The sequence below is a fragment of the Salarias fasciatus genome, chromosome 14, assembly GCF_902148845.1.
Source record: "Salarias fasciatus chromosome 14, fSalaFa1.1, whole genome shotgun sequence".
NCBI classification, from domain to species: Eukaryota; Metazoa; Chordata; class Actinopteri; order Blenniiformes; family Blenniidae; genus Salarias; species Salarias fasciatus.
The window spans coordinates 12,771,361-12,791,819 of NC_043758.1; the positions used below are offsets into that span (position 1 = coordinate 12,771,361).

General features: G+C 43.4%; 2 protein-coding genes across 4 annotated transcripts; one reads left to right on the forward strand and one right to left on the reverse strand.

The window, feature by feature from the left end:
- The first annotated feature begins 60 nt into the window (after positions 1 to 60).
- On the forward strand, positions 61 to 4,978 carry actmap (actin maturation protease). Of its 3 annotated transcripts, none has more exons than XM_030108544.1 (7): positions 61 to 168; positions 523 to 724; positions 1,856 to 1,924; positions 2,083 to 2,207; positions 2,372 to 2,501; positions 2,661 to 2,731; positions 3,448 to 4,978. In XM_030108544.1, the coding sequence occupies exons 1-7, from the start codon at positions 150 to 152 to the stop codon at positions 3,783 to 3,785; spliced, it is 954 nt and encodes a 317-aa protein (XP_029964404.1). In that variant the 5' UTR covers positions 61 to 149; the 3' UTR covers positions 3,786 to 4,978. The 3 variants fall into 3 exon arrangements, with proteins under 3 accessions (XP_029964404.1, XP_029964405.1, XP_029964403.1); XM_030108545.1 differs by lacking the exon at positions 61 to 168 and adding an exon at positions 209 to 337; XM_030108543.1 differs by lacking the exon at positions 61 to 168 and adding an exon at positions 338 to 456.
- itpkcb (inositol-trisphosphate 3-kinase Cb) lies at positions 4,592 to 19,869 on the reverse strand. The gene is made up of 8 exons (XM_030108542.1): positions 19,502 to 19,869; positions 16,220 to 17,542; positions 9,294 to 9,393; positions 8,963 to 9,176; positions 8,432 to 8,636; positions 7,767 to 7,868; positions 6,646 to 6,717; positions 4,592 to 6,494 (listed from the first exon to the last, which is right to left on the reverse strand). The coding sequence occupies exons 2-8, from the start codon at positions 17,339 to 17,341 to the stop codon at positions 6,285 to 6,287; spliced, it is 2,025 nt and encodes a 674-aa protein (XP_029964402.1). The 5' UTR covers positions 17,342 to 17,542; positions 19,502 to 19,869; the 3' UTR covers positions 4,592 to 6,284.
- Between the last annotated feature and the right edge of the window lie 590 nt (positions 19,870 to 20,459).

Below are 20,459 nucleotides of genomic sequence, written 5' to 3' on the forward strand. Positions count from 1 at the left end.
AGGTTGCAGTTTTTATGGTGTGTGGAAAAAGCCACCAAAATATCCGAAGTAACGATATCACAGAGAGCAACATTTATAATACTACGCTGTGGTAGACGCGCTAGAGGGCGCTGTGGTGTTTCATTCTTGTGCTCACCAAAAAATTCACAATGAAGAAGAACAGCGCCGGTATGTATGACCATATATGGACATTGGTAGCTAGCTGTGTTGTTAGCCTCCTTAAGCTAGGTTGAAGTTGTACTGTCAGTGTCCAGCATTGCAAGCTTATTTTTACGAATCGGTGCCTGGGGAGTATTTCTGGCTTTCGGGTTTTAAGAATAGATCGATTAAGCATCCGGTACGGAAAACTTTGCCATGTTTGTATTTTACAGAACCATTTGCTAAATTGTAATAAGCCGAATAGACTCACGGAGGGCAGATGCATGCAGACTGCATGGATTTTTAAAAACAATTCATGTAAGTAATATTTTATTTACAATGTAAAGACGCAAATATACTAACGACGATTCATATTCTATCAAGGTAAAGTCAGGAGGAGTCCAGAGAGGATGCCAGTGGACTGCTCCCTGTCACCCCCTCCTATCCCTCCCCCTCCTCTTCCTCCCCCTCCTCCTCCTGCCTCAGCACCCAAGAAGAAGTTGTATCAGACGTTATCCAGCAGCAGGAGTCCTGTGGAGGGAAACTACACTGAAGCTCTTCTGCTGCTCAGCCAGAGGGAAGCCAGGTGAGATGTCCTGTCAGAGGAGGATGATTCCTCTCAGCTCTGCAGGTTTCTGTTTAGTATGTGACACAGTAGTTCAGAACAAGATAACTTGTGCTAAAAGTTAGTTTGTTACTGTTATTTTTCCTTTTAAACATAGCTGTATACCCATCCATCCATCCATCCATCCATCTATTTTCTATCCTACTTTATTCTGTTTAGGGTAGCAGGGCACTGAAGCCTGTCTCAGCTATCTGTGGGTGAGGTTCAGGATACAGCCTGGACAGGTCTCCAGTCCATCAAAGAGCAAACACAGAGACAGACGACCACACACACTCAGATTTACATCTAGGGGTAATTTGGATAAACATGTTGTTCAATTGTGGGAGAGAACCAGAGTATCTGGAAGAAACCCATCCACACACCGGGAGAACATGCAAACTCAACACAGACAGGCCCAGACGGTATCTGAACTTATGACCTTCTCGCTGTGACACCATGCAGAACACATTTACTGCAGGGATTTTTCATGCATGTAGCAGCACAACAGGTAAACTGAAAAACAGTCATTATTATTTTGTACAGTGTGTTCCACCAGCCTTCTGGCTACTAACATGGTTAATGGCCACCTGAGTGAGTTAGAGCAGCACTTTATTGGGACTTTACAGGGAACTACTTTGCTTCAGCAAAAACACAAACATAGATACAGACACCACCAGTCATTGATAATAAAAAAAATAATAAAATTGTTACTGTGATCGTTACATGCCATGGCCAAAGCAGATGAAGGCATTACTACTAACAGGTTGAAGCCTCTATTAGTGTCAGAACTGACTTTGTTTTTAATTGCAGGGATCAGTTTCCATGATCAAAATCCAACTGTTTTAATTTACTGCTGCTTTTCTATCAACACTTTCTTTCCACCTGCTTCAGCCAGAGTGGATTAACAGAAGACTTGAGACCAGCCCAACATATTCACAACAAAAGGCACAAATTCTTCACAAGGCAAACACAAAAATAATCGTCAGACACACATTTATGCTACGGCCTGTTCAGACAGCATATCTAACTGTGGATAGTTATGTGTGCCACAGAACTATTGTGTTTGAAGCACTTTCATTGAATGTGCACTCAGAGCCATGTGTTGTGCTTCAGCTTCAGGAAGGACCTGCAGTGGATCCTGGTGAACACGTATGTGCCTTCTCTGATCCAGGACGGTCCACAGTAAGTTGTTGAACTGCAGCTTAAGTAACAAAAGTAAAACTGATATGTGTGGCGCAAGAATTCTTTTGTGCCACCAGGTCGATGTGAATGCTTGTAGGCTAGAGTCACTCAGATGACACATTTCCCAGGGTGTGACTGTGAGAGGATTATTTGTGCAGGTGTGGTCTGGTGGCTCTGTGGATGGCTGCTCACCTTCGACTGCCGCCGATGACTGTCGACATCGAGACTGTGGTTCAGACGGCTCTGAGCAAAGGATACACGGCTCAGGGTGAAATGTTTTCAGGTAACCAAACTGTGTACACTATCTGAATTATGGTCTTTTTTTGTGAAGAAGTATGAAAGATTAAGATTTACTGGAACTGTTTATTCAATGCATTGTTTCAAAACAGTGCTTGATTTCTCCATTGATTCTATAATTTTTGAGACATTTTATTTATTTTTTTTAAGCCCAAAACATGGCTCAGCTGGCAGAAGAGGTCTGTGACATTAAGGCTGAGCTCGTCACAGGTGGTATGAGGGGCAACAACGCTTTGGCCATCATTTCGCACCTGTGGGGTCGACAGCCTGTCCTCATCCCGTATCCTGAATCCAAACAAACACACCTTCAACTTCTGGAGAAAAAAAATAATTTATTAATAGTAAAATAATAATAGATTCATACGGCAACAAATTCAATTACCTTATGACAAGTTGAGACACCTCATTACAAGTGAAAACTCCTTGACAGTGTGTGCAGGTATGATATGGATCACAACCTGGAGCCGTGCCAGCGCGGTGGTTATAAGGCACACTGGGCGGTTGCTTCGGGTAAGACTGAGCAATATCACGACCTGTGAAAGCATAACAGCAACACAGGGTTTTCTCTTCTGTTTCTAGTCGTCTTTCATTACAGCTGCTTTCACTCTTTTTAGGAGTTGAAGCACTTCAAGGACTTTATTCACCAGTTTGTCTTCAGACATACAGATGACATCTTTTCACAATAAAACATGTTTTTTTTAATATGAGCTGCACAAGTTTTTTTTTTGAACTGTGAAGTCCTGATTATAATTTGAGCTGCTCCATCTCTCATCACAATATGTTGCCTTCTGCTTCTGCATTTGATGTATAGCTTAAATTCTGGTGTACTCTCATTTACTGCATTTTTTCAGAGTATAAAATACAGGTTGATCAACTTTAAATGTAATCATTGTAAATTCAACTTCTTGGTCAGTTCTGTACCTTCATAACCTGTAAACCATTCTGAATCGTTAGAATTATGACTTCCAGTCAAAAATAAAGAGAAAACATATCTGACGTTGACCAATTTCAAATATTTTGATATACATTTCTGATTTTCCAAACCCATAAACTACTGTAAGTACAAAAGAAGACAGACTTTACACGCTTGTGTATTAAATGTAACATATCACAGTTTTACAGTTTGTTTTTTTTTAGATCAACCTGTGTCATTTAGGTATTTTAAAAATGCCCTGAAACTTTAAAGTGTTCATTTTAACCACATTCATCCCATCACGCTTGTCCAGGTGTTCTGCTCGGTTTGGACTGGGGAAGTGTGAGCGAGGACCGCGCTCAGCCTGATCACACTCTGCCCTGGCTCTGGATCGCCAGAGACGGCGGCTCGCCTTGTCCCGTCAACAACAGCGCAGCCGTCCGAGAGGTCCACGTCCTGGCGAAGCAGGGCAAAAGCCTGCGATACCAGCTGTGGAGCCTGGACAGCGTCGCTCAGAGCAACGAGCAGCTGAAGGCGATGGACCCTCAGAGAGCCAGCGACGGGACGCAGTACATGGTTCCTCAGGGGGGGCTCGAGGCCGGGCTGGCCGGACAGGCGGTGCTGCTTCACACGAGGACTCAGAAAGAGTGAGGAACATGACAAAGTTGAAAACGGAAGCCATTTGTGAAACATCAGTTGAGTCATTTGTAGAGGTATTACACCAGATACCCGAGTTATGCAATGCAGAAACACTTGAAACTCTAGTGAACTGAAGCTGTATGAGCTCTGGGCATGAATGCCACTTGTTTCTGCAGGGTGGTATATATGTGTGTACATGCAGCTGCTTCTGTTGATCAGCAGACAAATATCCCTGAAATAAGTTGTTGAACCATAGTGATCGAGACGGTCACTCAATGAATTTACCGGGTAAACCAAACACGGTTTATTGGATTTTCAAGAAAAAGCATTTTAACAGCTTATAGGGGATAATTTCAGATTTTGCACATACTGTGCATGCAGGAGCTCCAGTTTTATAATGGTCAAAAGATGCATTTGAAGGTTAACTGATGTCTGTGTCCTCTAATGGACAGGTGACCTGTCCAGGGGTCACCTGGGATCTGCTCCAGCACCCTGACGTGGGTGAAGCCGTGTTGGAGATGGATGGATTATTGACATTGTTGGTATGCAATAAATTTACAGATGAATTTGAATTACAATTTGAAATTAAAATTGAGTTTTTAATGTAACTGCAATACTCAAATGCAGTTAACTTACTTTTCGGATTGTTTTGGTGACATGCGAGTCACGCAGGGGAGCGCAGCTTCAGAGGCGGATGTTCCTTCCCACAGCTACTTTATTACCACTGAAGACAATAAGCTTTATTTGCACTGTTCAGTCTTAAGACAACTGCAATCCTGCTTTTATGAAAAAAAAAGTTATGTTCATCGTATAACAAACCGATTTAAAATATTTATTTAGAATTGTGATGCAGCCGTGGTGTCTGCAGAGGCACAGATTAAAAAAAACAACTCCTGAATGCAGTTTTCCATTACTTTTCCTGACTTTCTTGGGGAAAAAAAACAAAACATGAATTTATTACCAGTCTAGATCTGCCTGTTTTGGTGCCTTGTATAAAATATGTTTCTTTCAAAGCAAATGTGATTACCACTCTTGTTTTATTACTTCTAAAAGCAGCTTCTTGTTTGAAAATCTGCTTCACGTCGATCTACTGTATTTAGTTATTTTAATAAATTGAGAATTTGTGGAAAAACAGCTTTGGCAACACCTTATTCCCTGTTTTGTATGTTTGCTCTTCAAACACACACACACAAAAAAAAGAATCATTCCTGCTTTTCTTAAAAGGAAACCTGGAAGACTGAACACTGGTCGAGGATGATGCTCAGAAGCACGAACATCTAAATAACCTCATGAACCTAGATATACAGATAAAACACCAAAATGTTGCATTTTGTGTCACTTTAAAAAAAAAGGTCATTATGTTCCATCAATCAAAAGTCATATTCAGATTTTCCAGTTTCAAGATCACGTTTAAGTTGATGCATATGTGAAATTTTACAGAAGCCCGAGCAGCCTGATCAGATCAATCAGGCAATTCCAGTTTCAATCACAAATGATTTACTGTAAAAGTCTCTAAAGCAACAGCAAACAGAGTCATAACAGATTGTAAACCCAGCATTTCATTGCTGCTTCCCAGCTTAAGACACAGAGGCACCTCTTGTTTTGTTCAATGGCTTTGTGAGGATCCATAGTGCAACAAATTCCAGACAAACACGGCTGCCTTGCTCCTTCCTGTACACAAAAAAAATGAGAAAATTTTCCACTGCATGATCGTACAAAAAAGAAAATCCCAATTAGCACTAAAAGTTCCTACCAAAAGTTAAATGTTTGCCGTTAAAGTCGGGTCAAACTTGGGGTGAACTCTTTGGAAGTTAAATAGCAGAAGTCAACTGCACTGGAATGATCCAACATCACCATCTTAAAAATGAGAGGCACATAAAATGCACATAGTAAAAAGGTTATGACAAGGCCAAAAAAACATTAAATTAGTCTGTACACGCTGAGTTAGTTAACACGTGGTCCGACCAGTGTATTAGTGTTGTCGTATGCTTAAAGTGGTCCATAACAAAAATAAGACTCCCCGCTTCCCAGTGTCCTCAAAGACCACAATAAAAAAAAAAAACCAAAACAGAACGAAAAAACCTTTTCTCTGTGGAGTTCATGACTGTGAGACAGCTGCTGTGTCCACCTCTCACCGATGGAGGGGGCTGTTGTGCAGAACAGTGGGCAAGGTTGAGTTTTGCAGGAAAAAGTGAATACCTCAGGTCAAAGAGTTTACACAATCCCACCGTCAGAATTAGCCTGCTTGAGTCACCAACAGCTAAAACTGTGCATCATATTCTTCCTCTTTTGCGTGTCATCATGCACACTCGCAGACCTTTGGCATTTTCCCCACTGTGTCATCAAAATCCTGCAATCGCGCCTCCTTTTGGTCCCACGGATACAAGTGGAGTGTGGGTCCACAGAGCTGCGTATCCCTCGGTTCGCCTCATTTTTTTCCCCCCTCTTCCTTGTATTTCTTTGAACATCCACGAGTTGTGTGTTGCAGTCGTTTGAGGCTTTTACGTCCGTTCAAGGCGTTTGTGGGAGCATACTGCTGAGGATGTCTATCAGGTTGTCCAGTCCCCACAAGTAACCGTCCTCCCTGTTGCCCTCCACCCACGGAGTCCGGTGGTCCAGTGTCTGATCGGGCGGGAGCGGGACTGTCTTTCCAAAATCGATCATCCACACCCTGGCCTTCCCCGAGGAGTCGTGCACGAAGAGGAGCGAGCTTCCCACAACCTGCGTTGACATGAAAACCAGTGAGACAGGCATGTTTAGGTATGTCAGTGACTCAGAACAGGAGCCGATGGCACGATACGGCAATTCACCAACTCAAACAACAGGTTTGCTCCAATGTCATTAAAAGTGAGCGTCTGAAAGAGAAACTGACCTCGTGTGTCCTGAAGAAGACGGACTGGTCGAGGACTGACCGCAGCTCCTCCAGTCGCTCCAGGTAGAGCTTCTGCAATACAGAAGAGAAAGAAAGATGTAAGGAGTGTAACCAAAAACGATCAGGAAGCTGCAAAAAGCCCCAAAGATACACTATTGTTGTTTTTAACCTGACTGCAAGTCTAAAGCGTGAAATGAAGACTTAAGCAACTTGATACCGTTGAGGTTTTGGAAAATAAACAGGACTCAAAATACGGAAGACATAACTTATCTTATCAAAGACTGGAAACTGGAAGAACGGCTAGCTAGGCTGCTTTGAAAAGGAAAAAAATATATCCTTAGCACAATACTTGACCCATTTCACATGTGTGAACCCTGACCTAAAAAAACCAACTCATTCAGCAAATCCATGGTTGATATGCAACCAAGAGACTCCAGGAAATGATCGGCGTCTCATTACACAAACAAGATGAAAACGTCTTCATTAGCGAGCTGAAGACACGCTGGCAGATAGATTTAATTATCCTCAGACAGAGCAGGCTTAGTGTCTCCTTTTATTCTTGTTTTCGTTCCCAGATAAGAACTTTATAAATCAAGTTAATTAAGCCCTAAATGGTCTCTGACCTGAATACAGCTGATTCACTGATTTGTTTCAATGTGCTCAGAAAACTCAGATCGGCTGAAAGTTTCCCAGGATCAGAAGCAAAGCAAGGTGAAGCGGCCTTTAGTGCAAACACTCCCCACCCGTTTGACAAACTTTCTGGATATCTGTTCGGAGTTCATTTAAATAGGATCTTCAGGACGCCGCCGTTTATTGCAGCTTATCACTGGAACAGACACGTGAATTATTATTATGACCACAAACAGCCGTTTGCTGTTAATCATTTATTGCTTTGTGTTTTGAATGATCTCAGACTGATTTTCAATACATTTCCAGGTTGTTTCACAGCACTTTTGTATCAACTTGACGGCTATAGCTTCATACCGACTCAACATTATAAGCGGTGCGAGTCTCCGCTTTGGCATGAAAACAAATGTGATTCTCAAAAACGGTCGGACTCCGTAGCAAAGCGTTATTGCCGTCTTGTGTTTGCAACCTTGAGCAGTGAAGTGTTGACATACCAGAATCTGAGTGTTGCCGTCGACAAAGTCCTTCAAGGCCTGCATCACTTGCTCCCTTTGTTTTGTCTTCTTAAAGTTGGTGTTACAGGTTCCATCTGCTTTCTGTTTGGGGGGGGAAAAAAAAAGCAACACAACTTTGAGTGTTTGGACTATTTCCACTCTCCGTATAACAATATTTCAATCAACGTGAAGCCAAAAAGTCAACTCTGTGACTAATTTGAAGCTTCCTGGATCTTTCCAGCTGCAGCTCATGTTGATCAGTGTGCTGAATAAGTCGTGACTACCTGTGAAGTACACACTCCAGCTGTGTGCTTTGGAGATTACGGGGTAAATTACACTCTCAGATCTTTGATACTCGTTTGACTGGAAAGTGAAGTAATGGCAGGCTGCCACAAATATTAAGAGTCTCATCAAATATTTCCATTTGTGTCTACGACTGCTGCACCCTGACACTCAGCCACGAATGTAATGTTGAGAGAACAAACAATCCTGATGGCTCAGAGTATTTTTCTGTTCCCACTCTGGTGTGCGGTCCGTCTTTTAAGGATACCGAACAGCGCTGACTATCGGCGGTTAGTTTATTTCCTGAAGAAACATGCAGAACTGTTTATTCTCTTGAGGACCACTAAAGCCAAAAGTGCTGAATGTCCAGGATGACCTCTGACCTTAATGCCCTCGATGCGGAATCCCAGCGTGGCAGTGGAGCTGAGCGTCTCCCTCCACTGCATGTACCGCGGTTTGAGGACCCCCTGCTGGGCCCGCTCCTCCTCCGTCGGGGCCCCGGGGTCCACAGCGACCATTTTGTCGTACATGTCCTTCCGTAAACGTGGACGCTCTCTGGCTTTTGTCAGCTCCTCCTCCAAATATGTTCTGGGAAGTAAAAAAAAAAATTGGAACATGAAAATGTTATAAATTATCACCTCGTGATGGACCCTGCCTTTACCCATAAGCCAGCTGGAATCAGCTCCAGCACCCTGCAACCCTCAGGTGGATAAAGCTCTCAGGAGGAAAATAACCACCAGGCTTTCACCTTATTTATCATGTCTTAATCAAAACTAGCAGGAGTAAAGTTTGTTGAAAATAAAATATGCTTGTAGGTTATTCTCAAGGTTCACTTAATCTTGTCAAAATAAAAGATAAGCTGTGATAAACTGCAGTCACGCTCTTGAAAATGTCACGCAGACGCAAAGTCTTACCGGCTGCCCATTTTACAGTCCATGATGGAGGGAGAGTCGAAGTCGGCCAGCAGGTCGTCCATCAGGTTGTAGTCCTGCTCGTCTCTCTGGACCACGCCGTAGTACCCGGGCACGTAGGGACGCAGGGTGTCCTTCATCAGCTTCTGCAGACACTGCTGCTCACACTCGCAGTAGCGCTTCAGCAAGCGCCCGAACTCCCCGGCCTGGAAGTTACCTTGGAGGGAGACGCAGAAACAGAACTGATCAACAGCCCGGCTCTGCGGCAGAAATGCGGATGACGACGTTATCAATCAAATGTATGTTTCCTACAAGTGTGTTCCATTCCGCATACCTGCGTGGCCGGCTAACTGCACCCATGGGTAACGCTTCTTGAAGGACACCACAAAAGGGGAGAAGTGAACCATCGTCTTCAGTTTTTGCCAGGACTTGTTCTGGAAAGAAAAAAAATAAATAAATGAAATGCAAGTTGTTGCTGACTAAATAAATCTGAATGTTCTCAGCAGAAGGGGTTTTCTCCTCTGGCTGAAGAAAGGAATGTAAAAGATTATTAATTAAAGGAAAACACACCCTGGAGTGAGCACAAACACACGTATCAGTAGACATTGGACGGGCCCTCCCCTTCAACCAAGGCCAGCGGCACACAGTACAGCACAAAGCCCATTCATGAAACATTTACCAAACGCCATCAGTGTGGTGTCGTAAAACCTAACCGTCAGAGAGAGAGAGAGAGTGTGTGTGTGTGTGTGTCGGGAAACAGAGCAAGGACAGTGTGCAACAGAGGCTCTGACGTAGACGGTGTGACAAGAACATGACACTGATTATACTGTGTGTGTGTGTGTGTGTGTGTGAGAAATCCAAACAAACACACAGCTTTGGGTGTGCATGTTTGCATGGTTTACATTACAACACGGAAGGGAAACGTTCTCACATTAGATTTTATTCAAAGTGAATTTGCCATTCAGTTACTGCTGCAATGCTTAAAAGAAGGCGTGTGAGGCAATACAAGTTAACACGAGCTGTAAAAAGCAGGAACAAGAATCTACCATCATAAAGTCACCTCTTTATAACTTCATTGCTTCTGTGGACGGCTGGAATACTGTACAGCCACTTTTCGACCTGAATGTTTTCTGAAATGCTTTGTTTTAACTCTGTCACGCTGAAATTACCTTAACATGTTAAAACTGTTTGAAGTTTGCATGAAACAATTTTTTTCCTCTTCCTATTCAATTCTTACAATAAAAGAAATGTATGTAAAAAGCCAAAGAAAAAAAATGTTCAACCGATTGTTCCTGAGAAGCATGGATATTTGTCATCTAAAAGCTGCAAACATGTACTCCTGTGACACCAATGAAGTTCAGGGTGTCTGTGGGGAGAAACTGTTCTTGGCAGCTTTGAGGCAGACAGCTGGTCGCTGTCTGGGTTTCCAGCGAGCAGCGAGAGTAATGAGAGTAAATACTAGACGATTGTGAACCGAGCCTTCGGTTGCATCAACAGATTAACCCCGACATCACCTCTGCCACTTCTGGGCCAAGAGCTGATGAAAGAGCGACTGTGTTCCACTGAATGTGTTGGGGTGAAAGCCAAAACTTGCAACATAAGGAAAATTAATGTAGCTCATTTGGACCTACAATGCTAATTAGGAGGGATGGCCCACATCTGATCTGCACAGACAAAAGAAGAAGCTTCTCTGCAAGCTAGCAGCACTAATTCATTATGCCGATGATTTCTTTGTGTTAAAAACGCACTTTAACAGTGTAGAACAGTCAAAGACGGACATTTCCTGGCCCCTGGAACTACATACCATTAGGTACAGTACCCAGATAAAGTAGCCACCTATTTCCATTCAAAACAACAAACCCTGGTTGCATGATCAATCTTCAGTCCTCGTCTGAGAGGGACCTCCGTGGTGGATGAATATCGCGGGGAGGCCGAGTGGTGAGAAGGTGAAGCTGACACCCAAAGCTCCAGCCTCTCGCCTTTCACGCCAGCCTCTCTAATTGCTTCGAGCTGACGGCTTTATATCTTCTCTGGAGTCGGACGCGTCTCCTTCCAGCGCAGCAAACAGATGCAGCTAATCGACCCGACCAGACGTGAGATGCCAGGTGACTTTTGAGGATCACAAGCAAATTGCATTTGAAAGCCTCACTGCTTCCGTTTGGGATGCAGACAGAGGATGAGAGAGCAACTCTTCTTCACTTCAAACACGCTTTCAGCGCTGAGGTCAGATTTCACCCCACACAGTCCAACCTCACCGGCTCTCCTTTCTTCCTCAGATAACCAGTTACATACACCTCAGCTTTTACTAGGTTATTCTTCGTTTCTTAAAGGTTGTTTCTCATTCTTCAAGGCTATGGTACATCCCCCCCCACCCACAATTCTTTTCTCAAGCCCTTTCCAGTGTTCTACCCCCCCTTGCCTCTGCCAGTTTTCCTTAGATACAGTCCTTCTCCCCTGAATCTTGGGGGTGGAATCCCGGGAATGTCACCAACACTTGTCATGGGGCAGCAAACACTTCCCTCTGCAGTTCACATGACCGTGACAATGGTCATACTAAGACCACGACAATGCGTCTCTGTAGTGCGTCTTCTCACCCTATTTCATCTGTTTAGCAGAAGAATAAGCCTCTTCATGCACTGGACAAAGAGCTGTTTTCCAACTACAACCTAAAAAAAAAAATTCAATGCAACGACTCTCCAATAAATCTAAAGTTAAGATAAATATTTGTTTTGGGTGAAAACAAATGCTCTGTGTCTCAAGAAAATACAAGGAAATTCTAGGAAATGTATGAAGGCATTAAGTGTTTAAGTCTGACAAATGTTGATCCTGCCCGTGAGCTCGCTTCTTGACAGAGTCAACCCATCAGGAGTGTCCAGGGCCAAGTGCACAAACTCTAACCAAACAAAACCCAAATGTTACTTGCGTCTGTTTGTTTCCACCCTCACGTTATCTTTCTGAAGAAGAACCACCGTGGCTGAGTTCAGATCCTAATCCCGGGTCTCTGGTAATGAACCTGCCATGATCCAGGTCTTACCTGGCAGACGGAGCAGTAGTGGAGCAGGAGGCAGGCGCCGACGCACACGCACACCGCTCCGGAGACGAGGCGAGAACGCAGCCAGGTCAAAACACCCTGCACCATCAGCTGAGGCACAGCCACGGACGTGTGCCTCCCCGTCAGCTCGAGATCCTTCACGGTCATTTGTCTGACTCCGCCGTTAGCTTGGAGCTAATGCTCCGTCTTATTCCAGTTATTAAGCCCCAGGCTGCCTGTAAACCCTCCCTGTGAACCGAAGCTTGGGTTGCCTTGTAAATAATCCCCCTCTGCTCTGTTAGAAGCTCTCACGTTGACCTCGTCTCTGTCTCCACAGTTTTTGTCATCTCAATTTCTCAAGTTTAAGCATTGCGCCACTGCCCCCCTCCTTTCAGGACACTTTCTCAATACATGATGAATACAGAGAATCTTCCTATTTACATGAAGCTGACATTTCTGTCTTAACCGGCAACCTGCTTCAACATGTCCCCCTTTCAAAGCCATTCACCCTTCAACCCCATAGGCATGAACATGTACATGATATCTCTCTCTCTCACTCACACACACACACACACACACACCCTGTCATCCCCACAGGACATATCCTGAGCCAAATGCGAAGCCAATCTCCTGTCAGATACATGAGAGACATGGCAGCATGCGAGCAGGGACAATAGATATCTGCAGTTCCTCCCAGTACGCTCCTTTTTGTCAGCACATCAAGTTATTTAGCAATACACAACCTGCAGAGGTGTGTGTGTGTGTGTGTGTGTGTGTGGAGAGAAGGCAGAACCCGTCAGACAACTGCCAACAACTACTGGAGTGACAACATGTGCTTACAGGGAGGCCGTTTGAGATACTTCTGGAGCTCTTTTTTTTTTTTTCTTTTTTAAACGAGTTCACGTAAACCACATCCCTTTCCCTTGAGTCAAGGCTTGAAGCGGCTCGGCTGTGTTGGACTGCTGAAGCTGCAGAGAATTAAACGGTGTGAAGCAACTCCATAAATCGACTCCAGGAAAGAATGATTTCTACTGAATCTGATGGTAACGTTCACCAAAACAACGCTGGACCAGTGAAGTAATGACACGTAATCCTCTTTGGTATCTCTCTGACAATGTAAATTCAACAGCTGAGGCCTTTCATTAAGGTAATGAAGTTATGACATGTAAAGACCCAATTTCTGCAATTTCTAATATAACACTGGCACTTTGTTTTACTTGACCCTGAACGCAAGACTTGCTTGTTTTCATCTGTACAAGAAATCTAGCTCATGCAGAGAAATATTGAATAAAAGCAAGTTTCTTTTTCATACTGTGTCAGCATAGATCTTTATTCCCATCATGGAGAGTGTGTGTGTCAGTGCTGTGGGAGTGATGCGTGGGAAGGAACACAAGTCTGCAATTGTTACTCAAGAGTGAATACGCAGGCATAAATGAGAATAATTGTCACATGTAGGCTACGTGTTCAAAGCTCCAGTGCATGTTTTCACTCTGCGTTATGAGTTTTCTCCATTTACCTCCTCATTCCTGTTCCACCGTGCACGTCTCACAGGAAAATATGAAGTGTTTGAGCATGTCCAACGGCGGGGTAGAAAAAGTGTCTCATACAATCAGACTTGTGAATTATTGGTGTTGTTGTGCTGACACTCATGTGAGTTATAGCACCCAAACATCATTGCTAGAGCGGACGCCGTTGGTGAGAAAGATCAAGACAAGAAGAAGGGGGTTTAAAAAAAAAAAAAAAAAGTACCATATATGGCAAACCTGTCGCCAAGCAACCGACTCAGCCTTCAGCCCAATTTTCCATGACACACTGAACTCTCAACGCAAGACGGCATCGCAGAGAGGTGTGTGTGTGTGTGTGTGTGTGTGTGTGTGTGTGAGCGCACCCACGTCAGCTAAGGTTCAACTTACAAAAAAAAAAGTGAGACCCGACAGCGTGGCCATTTACAAAACAACAGGAACACGCCCTCGCCTCACTAATTACAACAAAAGACAAACTCTTACTCAACTGCTCGAGGACAAAATGTGCCTATTTAAGAGCAGCTCTTATCAAAAACCACAGGATATGTCATAATATTGGTTAAATGAACTCAAGTGCAACTCCCAATGTTGTTCATTTCCTCACCGTCAGTATTAAAGCCAGGAAATGACACCGAGCCGAGCGGCTGATTCAAGAGTCACTGTACACAACAGCCAGTGGATTGGTACTTGGCATGTGGAAATATGTGCGTGTTTGATGTTGTATTATCACAATTTAACTCAAACTCAAAACACACACTAAGAACACGAACACACACACACTAAACAGGCTAAGAACAGATCGATGAATTACTAGAGTTGTGCAAACGGCAAACATCAGCAAAGAGTTCAAAATTACATCACAAATAGAACAAATGAGTGTGAAAAGATCATCACACACATCAGCAGAGGCAGTTCATTACTTTTAATACAATTACCTATAGCTTTAGGTTTTATATTTTCCAACTACAGTTTACTTTTTATTGCAAATGATTGCAGCTGGAATATTTATTTCTTATACCTTTAAAACACTAAAGTTTTATCAAATCAGATTTAAGCTGAGCAAAAAACACCAAAGGTCTTTAATCTAGGAATTAAACATGTTTAAAAAAACCCAATGTAACTTATTTCATATCACCAACTTTACTTTTCCAACTGTACAAACATGAGCTCCCACCATTTTCAGACACCTGTTAGGAGGTGCAGCAATAAACCAATTCTGAGATATTGATTACAGCTTGCTTCTACTTCACAGGGACTGGTGACACTTTGTTCATTGTTTCATCTTCTTATCTCGCTGTGAATTCAGGTCAGAGAAAGTCTAAAGTGCATTCAGGAAATCAAAACTGTCCCGTCGCCCCAGTCATTTCTTGTTAACAAATTAGCAATAAAAAAAAAAATTCAAAGAACTGCGGAGAAGATATCGATCAGGGAAAACCATATAATTCCATCATTTTTGACAAGTGAGCAACAAAAGCTGCCTGCTGGTTGACTTCCAGCAGGCGCTGAGTGACAGAAAACCTTGACTTTCAGGATTCAGACGCTGCCAAGAAGGGAGCTACTTGAAAATCATCTCTTAGAGAGACATCCTGTTTCTAAAACATTCCAGGCATGTCTAGTCAACAGCGGATCGAAGCTTCCTGACACAGGCGGGGGAGACGTTGCACTGGGGAAGTCTAAACTACATCGCAGGCAGCTCTTAAAGGGGTGGGGGGGCCAGAAGCCGAGTCTCCAGGGTTTTAAACTAACGTTTACGTCACTACGATAGCATCTGGAGAGTTTATTTAGAGTTTGAGGCAGCAAATTATTTGGATGACAAATGAATACAAAATGTGGTTGAATGGTTTTTAAATGGCCCTGTGACTCAGCTCATCGAGGCTACGGGAATATGACGAGGCATGGCTGCTCAAACACACAATGGGAGCCACTCTTTTCACAAAATGTTCTAATGAGGTGTCCTGACCCAGCTGCTGAGGGCTTAAACTGCATCCCGGACTCGTATTAAATCTCATCGGGGATTTTGTAGTGTGCAACAGATTCTATTAGAATCACATGAAGCACAAACTTGATCAAAACCTCCTGACTGTGTGGAAAAACGACCTCACTGTTCCTCTGGTCCTTCCATTCTGGAAGCCGATTGATATCAATATATGTACAATTTAAAACCGAAATTGTTCCTATCAACATTGACTGCCCTTATTGGAGATAAAGTGTCAAACAAAAACGGTAAAACACAACAGTATGCTCTTCTTCATGCTCCTCCTGCTCATGACCTGAATGCAGTGTGTATATATAGGAATTTAACGTGTACACTCTTACCTCCTTTGTTTGTGCAATCAGTTTTCAGCTGATTGTATGGTTTGTTCAGGGGAAGGAATGTACTGCATGTCTGCCCGGTATTCCGACAGTTGTGGAATGTTTGGATTTGTTATTTTTTTGGAAGGTGAAAAGCAGTCGGACCAGTTTGAGACTTTCAGGTTTTTTGGTTTGTTTGTCTCAGTTTCAACTTCTTGTTTTTACATTTATCAATATGATAAAACAATTTTGAGTTCATTCAACTGCTGAGGCAGGGGTCAAATTACAAGCATGCGCTGCTGGATGTCTTCTGGCTTGGTGTTGGGGAGAATGCTGGTGAAATAACTTTTTGCAGACTGGAACATACCTGATAAAAGGCAAGTACATGGAAAAACAGTGAGGAGAGGCACTCACCCCCGTGCCATCGTCCGGGCTGCAGTGGGACCGGGCCGGGGACAGGCTGGACTCCAGGTCGCTGGATGTGAAGTCGTCCTCGGACTCGTCGAAGGAGGAGGCGGAGGACAGGCCGAGGGAGGACGAGTTGGACAGCTTCCTGGGGGAGCGCATCAGAGCCGGGGATCCTCCGCAGCCGCTGTCCGAGCACGGAGACTCGTCTTCGGGGTGAAGGTCCAGACACGGCCCGGAGCCGAGGTCCGGCCGAAGGGTCAACAGGGGCGGGGTCTCGTGCGGGAGGGTCGGACTGGGGTCTCTCGTGATGATGAGTTTCGGGATCGTTCCCGGGAAACACCGGCCTCCCGGGGTGCCGGGATCAGTCTGGGCAGAGTGTTCCTGGCTCTCGGGCTTGTCCGGGACACCGGAGCCCGGATCGGCGGCGGCGCTACAGCCGGTTTTAGTCATCATGGACTCGGACTGGTTGTCTTTTACTGACGGTTCGGGGTTCAAACTACTCGATGTCTGCTCAGGTGCCAACTTGGAGGCTGAGCTGGTCCCGGTCAGTGCTGTCGGCTCGTACACGGCGTGGCCCCGGCTGTTTCCCCCCAGCGGCTGATCTTCCATGGCCCTCGTCGGGGGATCCGAGGCATTGTCCTCTCGCCCGCGATCCGGGTCCTCGCAGCCCGCAGCGCCGACTTCACCGGTCCGCCTCCCCGAGCCTGACGCATCGGACGAGCCGCCCGCTGCTCCTCGGCTCACAGCGTGTTCGATACCCTCGATATCTTCAACATCACGGCCGGATTGCGTCTCAATACCGGCCGGGCCCGCCCGGTGTTCCCCAGCCGCCAACACCACCTCGTCCCTCGGCAACTTTCCCACTCGATGGCCGCTCCGCGCCGCTGGGTCTCCAGCTGCGTTTCTGCGACCTAATTCCACCTCGCGCTCGCTGGAATCTCGCTTTCTTCTTCCGAGACACGACAGCACTTTCTTTTTCATCGGATTCTTGTTGATCTGCTCGCAGCGTGATTTTCCTCCGCTCCTGAACCTGCGGATCCGGAGTCTTTGTCGCGTCTCACCCGCTTTCCGCTTGGCTCTGTCCTGGGCGGCGGTGCTGCGCGAGAGATCCGAGCTGGTTTGGCCCATCCTGCATGCCGTAGTAGTAACAGTGACCCAGACACACCCCAACTGTGAAGTTTATCAATAAAAGAGAGAGAGAGAGAAAAAAAAGGCGAAACTCTGCGACTCCTACAGTCCGCTGTCAGACATTAGTCACAGAATCCATGTATTAACGCGGCGATGTCACAAATTCCTCCATCTCTCTCCTCCACCCCTCGGGTTTTATTTCTGTGAAAACAAGCAGATGATTAATACACACCACTACTCTGAACTGTACATACGAAAAAAAAAAAACCCAATACAAAACTCTGAAGCCCACCTCGACCTTAAACTCGATTATTCAGTATAATAACGTGATCATTACGACCACAACAACAGGCCAACGGTCATGTCGTGGTTTTGGTTGATGTCTGGACATTTATTTGTCAATCAACGCCTTTAAACCTCCTCCGCCAGTATGGCAACGAGCCTCAAAATGTTTGATTACAGTCAATCCAAATATAAATTGATGTGCATGCACATAAATGCAACTGGAGCAACAATAAACAGCCGCACATTTAAACTTTGAAGGTTTTACACAGCAAGTTCAATGGGCAGTAATAGTCAACCTAATGCTGCCCCCCTGTGTCTGGACAACAAGCCTCCATGCAGACCTGCATGTCTCTACAAAAACTGCTTGTAAAACCAGTCAGTTTTAGAATTCAGAAATGTTTATTACATCTGTTAGTCTACATGTGTTGATCTTTACATGGTAAGCAACAATACTTAAGATTTCAGAAGTGGATTTAACGATTGATCTAGAGGAATGGAACAGATTACTGGTAGCCATCAGGAAAAGAAAATACTTTATAATTCTTGGAGAGAAATTCTTTAAAGTAGATGACAGAGTAGAAACAAAATCCTAAAATGGTTACACAGAGGTAAAACACTCATATTTACAAACAAAAGTATCACATGTATTCTAAAAATGTTTTAGGAATAGTAAAATCATTTGATATTTTGTCTTGAGGTTAAATCCCTATTTACACTGTCAAGTTCACTATTATTCTATGCTACAATATACATGTATAATAAAACTATTTTGCATCCTTTCACATCATCTGTCTTGATTTTAAAATTTCAGAGAACAGGGAACAACTCACTGTTACGTTATAATTCCTCAAAATTATTTTTAAAGAATTGGCAAATCTGGCTTCCAAGAAAAAACACACAGATAAAACAAGAGATAACAAACACACAGATGACAAAGTGCACTGCTACCCCAACTAACCCAAAGGAAAAAACTGACTGCTAGAGTAAAAATAAAAGCTAAAAGGTTTAACAAGAAAGAAACAATTATTACAAAAAGACAAAAATTATACCATTATGCAAAGAGTGAGGAGTGTCATTCACTTGTGTAATGTATTGTGACAGCATGGCTGACATACTGTTCAGAGAGGAAATAAGACAGGAAGGCCAACAGTGGAAAGAACAGCTCATAGTGCACAACTCATGGTGCAGAGGATTATTGTGTAATCAGAATTATAAATAATTACACTAGTTGATTCAAGTTGGATCGAAACTTCAAATGAATGCATATTATCAACAGTGACACAAATACTGTAAGGGAAGCTTGCCTTCAAACAATAAGGTGCATATAGCATTAAATAAAAAAAAGTGAGAATACTAAACAGCAGTCATTTGAAGAGACAACAGACACTCACTTTAAGGCTGAACTTTAAAACACTGCCACATCTGATAAACATGAAAACTTGGGATTTATGTTTTTTTTTTGTTCTTGGAAACGAAGAAAAACATGGAACCAAGAATATTTCGTATCACCAAACTGTTAAAACATGTTAAATAAATCATTACAGAGCCACAAGTACCCACATTTGTGAAGTGAAAATGATCGAAATCTCATTTCCCATTGAACCGCCCTGATTGTTTCTTAAATCCATAGTTTTACACACACACACACATATATATATATATATATATATATATATATATATATATATATATATATATATATATATATATATACACACACACACACATACATATGCACTTAAGAAGTCCAACAATTAAAACAAATTGTGCTGTTAAGTGGCTTACTGTGACGGATGCGTGTTTGCCTGCAATAAACTCAGCCTGTTCAATAATGAAACAATCATCAAGTTTTGTGGAGACCGTGGTCAGACTCACCGGACAGATTCAGCTCTGCAGTTCAAGAAGAAGCAGCTGTTAAAGAGCCGGACCAGAGATCATGTGGAGACTTCGAAGTCTCTGCTCCGTAAGCTACTGTGCGTGTGCGGGGTAAATTCACCCTGTGGTTACAATAAAGACAGAGAGAGAGAGAAAAAAAAGAGGAACAAAACAGGGGCAGGTCTCACTCACAAAGTTTCAGGTTCTGAGTTGCGCCAGCTGACAAGAAGTCACATTAATGAGAAAACTACTAGCAGCAACTACTACACGCGAACTGAACCAACTAAAATGTAACTATAGGTACAGGAGACGTGGAACAAATACGGGCCAAAAAATGAGTTAACGACTAGACTGCAAAATTACAAACTTTGCCGTGTCTAAAAATGTGACAGACAGAAAAACAGACAGACAAACAAACAGAGAGAGAGACAGACAGACAGGCAGCGTGCCGATAACCTGGCTGCAGTAGGTTACTGCGCTGCGTTCAATGGTCCTCGGAAGATTGCCTTTATAGCCCAGGAACTCAATGCATTTCTTAAAAAAAAAAACAAACAAACAATAAAAAAAAATACTTTGACAACAAAGTATTTACATGTAGCGTGCAGTCCAAAGTCTGCTTTGAATAAAGCGTGGACTTTATGTCGTAAATGTCTTTTAGCCTATTTTCAGGTTGCATTTGCAATGCATTTTTCAAACACAAATTCCATAATGTTGACCTGATACCACTCGATGAATAACTATGGTATGTGCACAATTTAATTTTCCGTTAATGAAAGCTTCCGTTTTCTGTCAGTATTTGAAAGCCGAGCCGGTCATAATTTCCAACAATGCGTATTTTATCAACCACTCAGTTGGTGTTTTTGCATCCTAAAAAATAAAAAGAAGAAATAATCACGATTATGGGTGAAATATTTGCCTTTTGTGACATTTAGGAAAGGAATAAAGGCATTACGGGTTT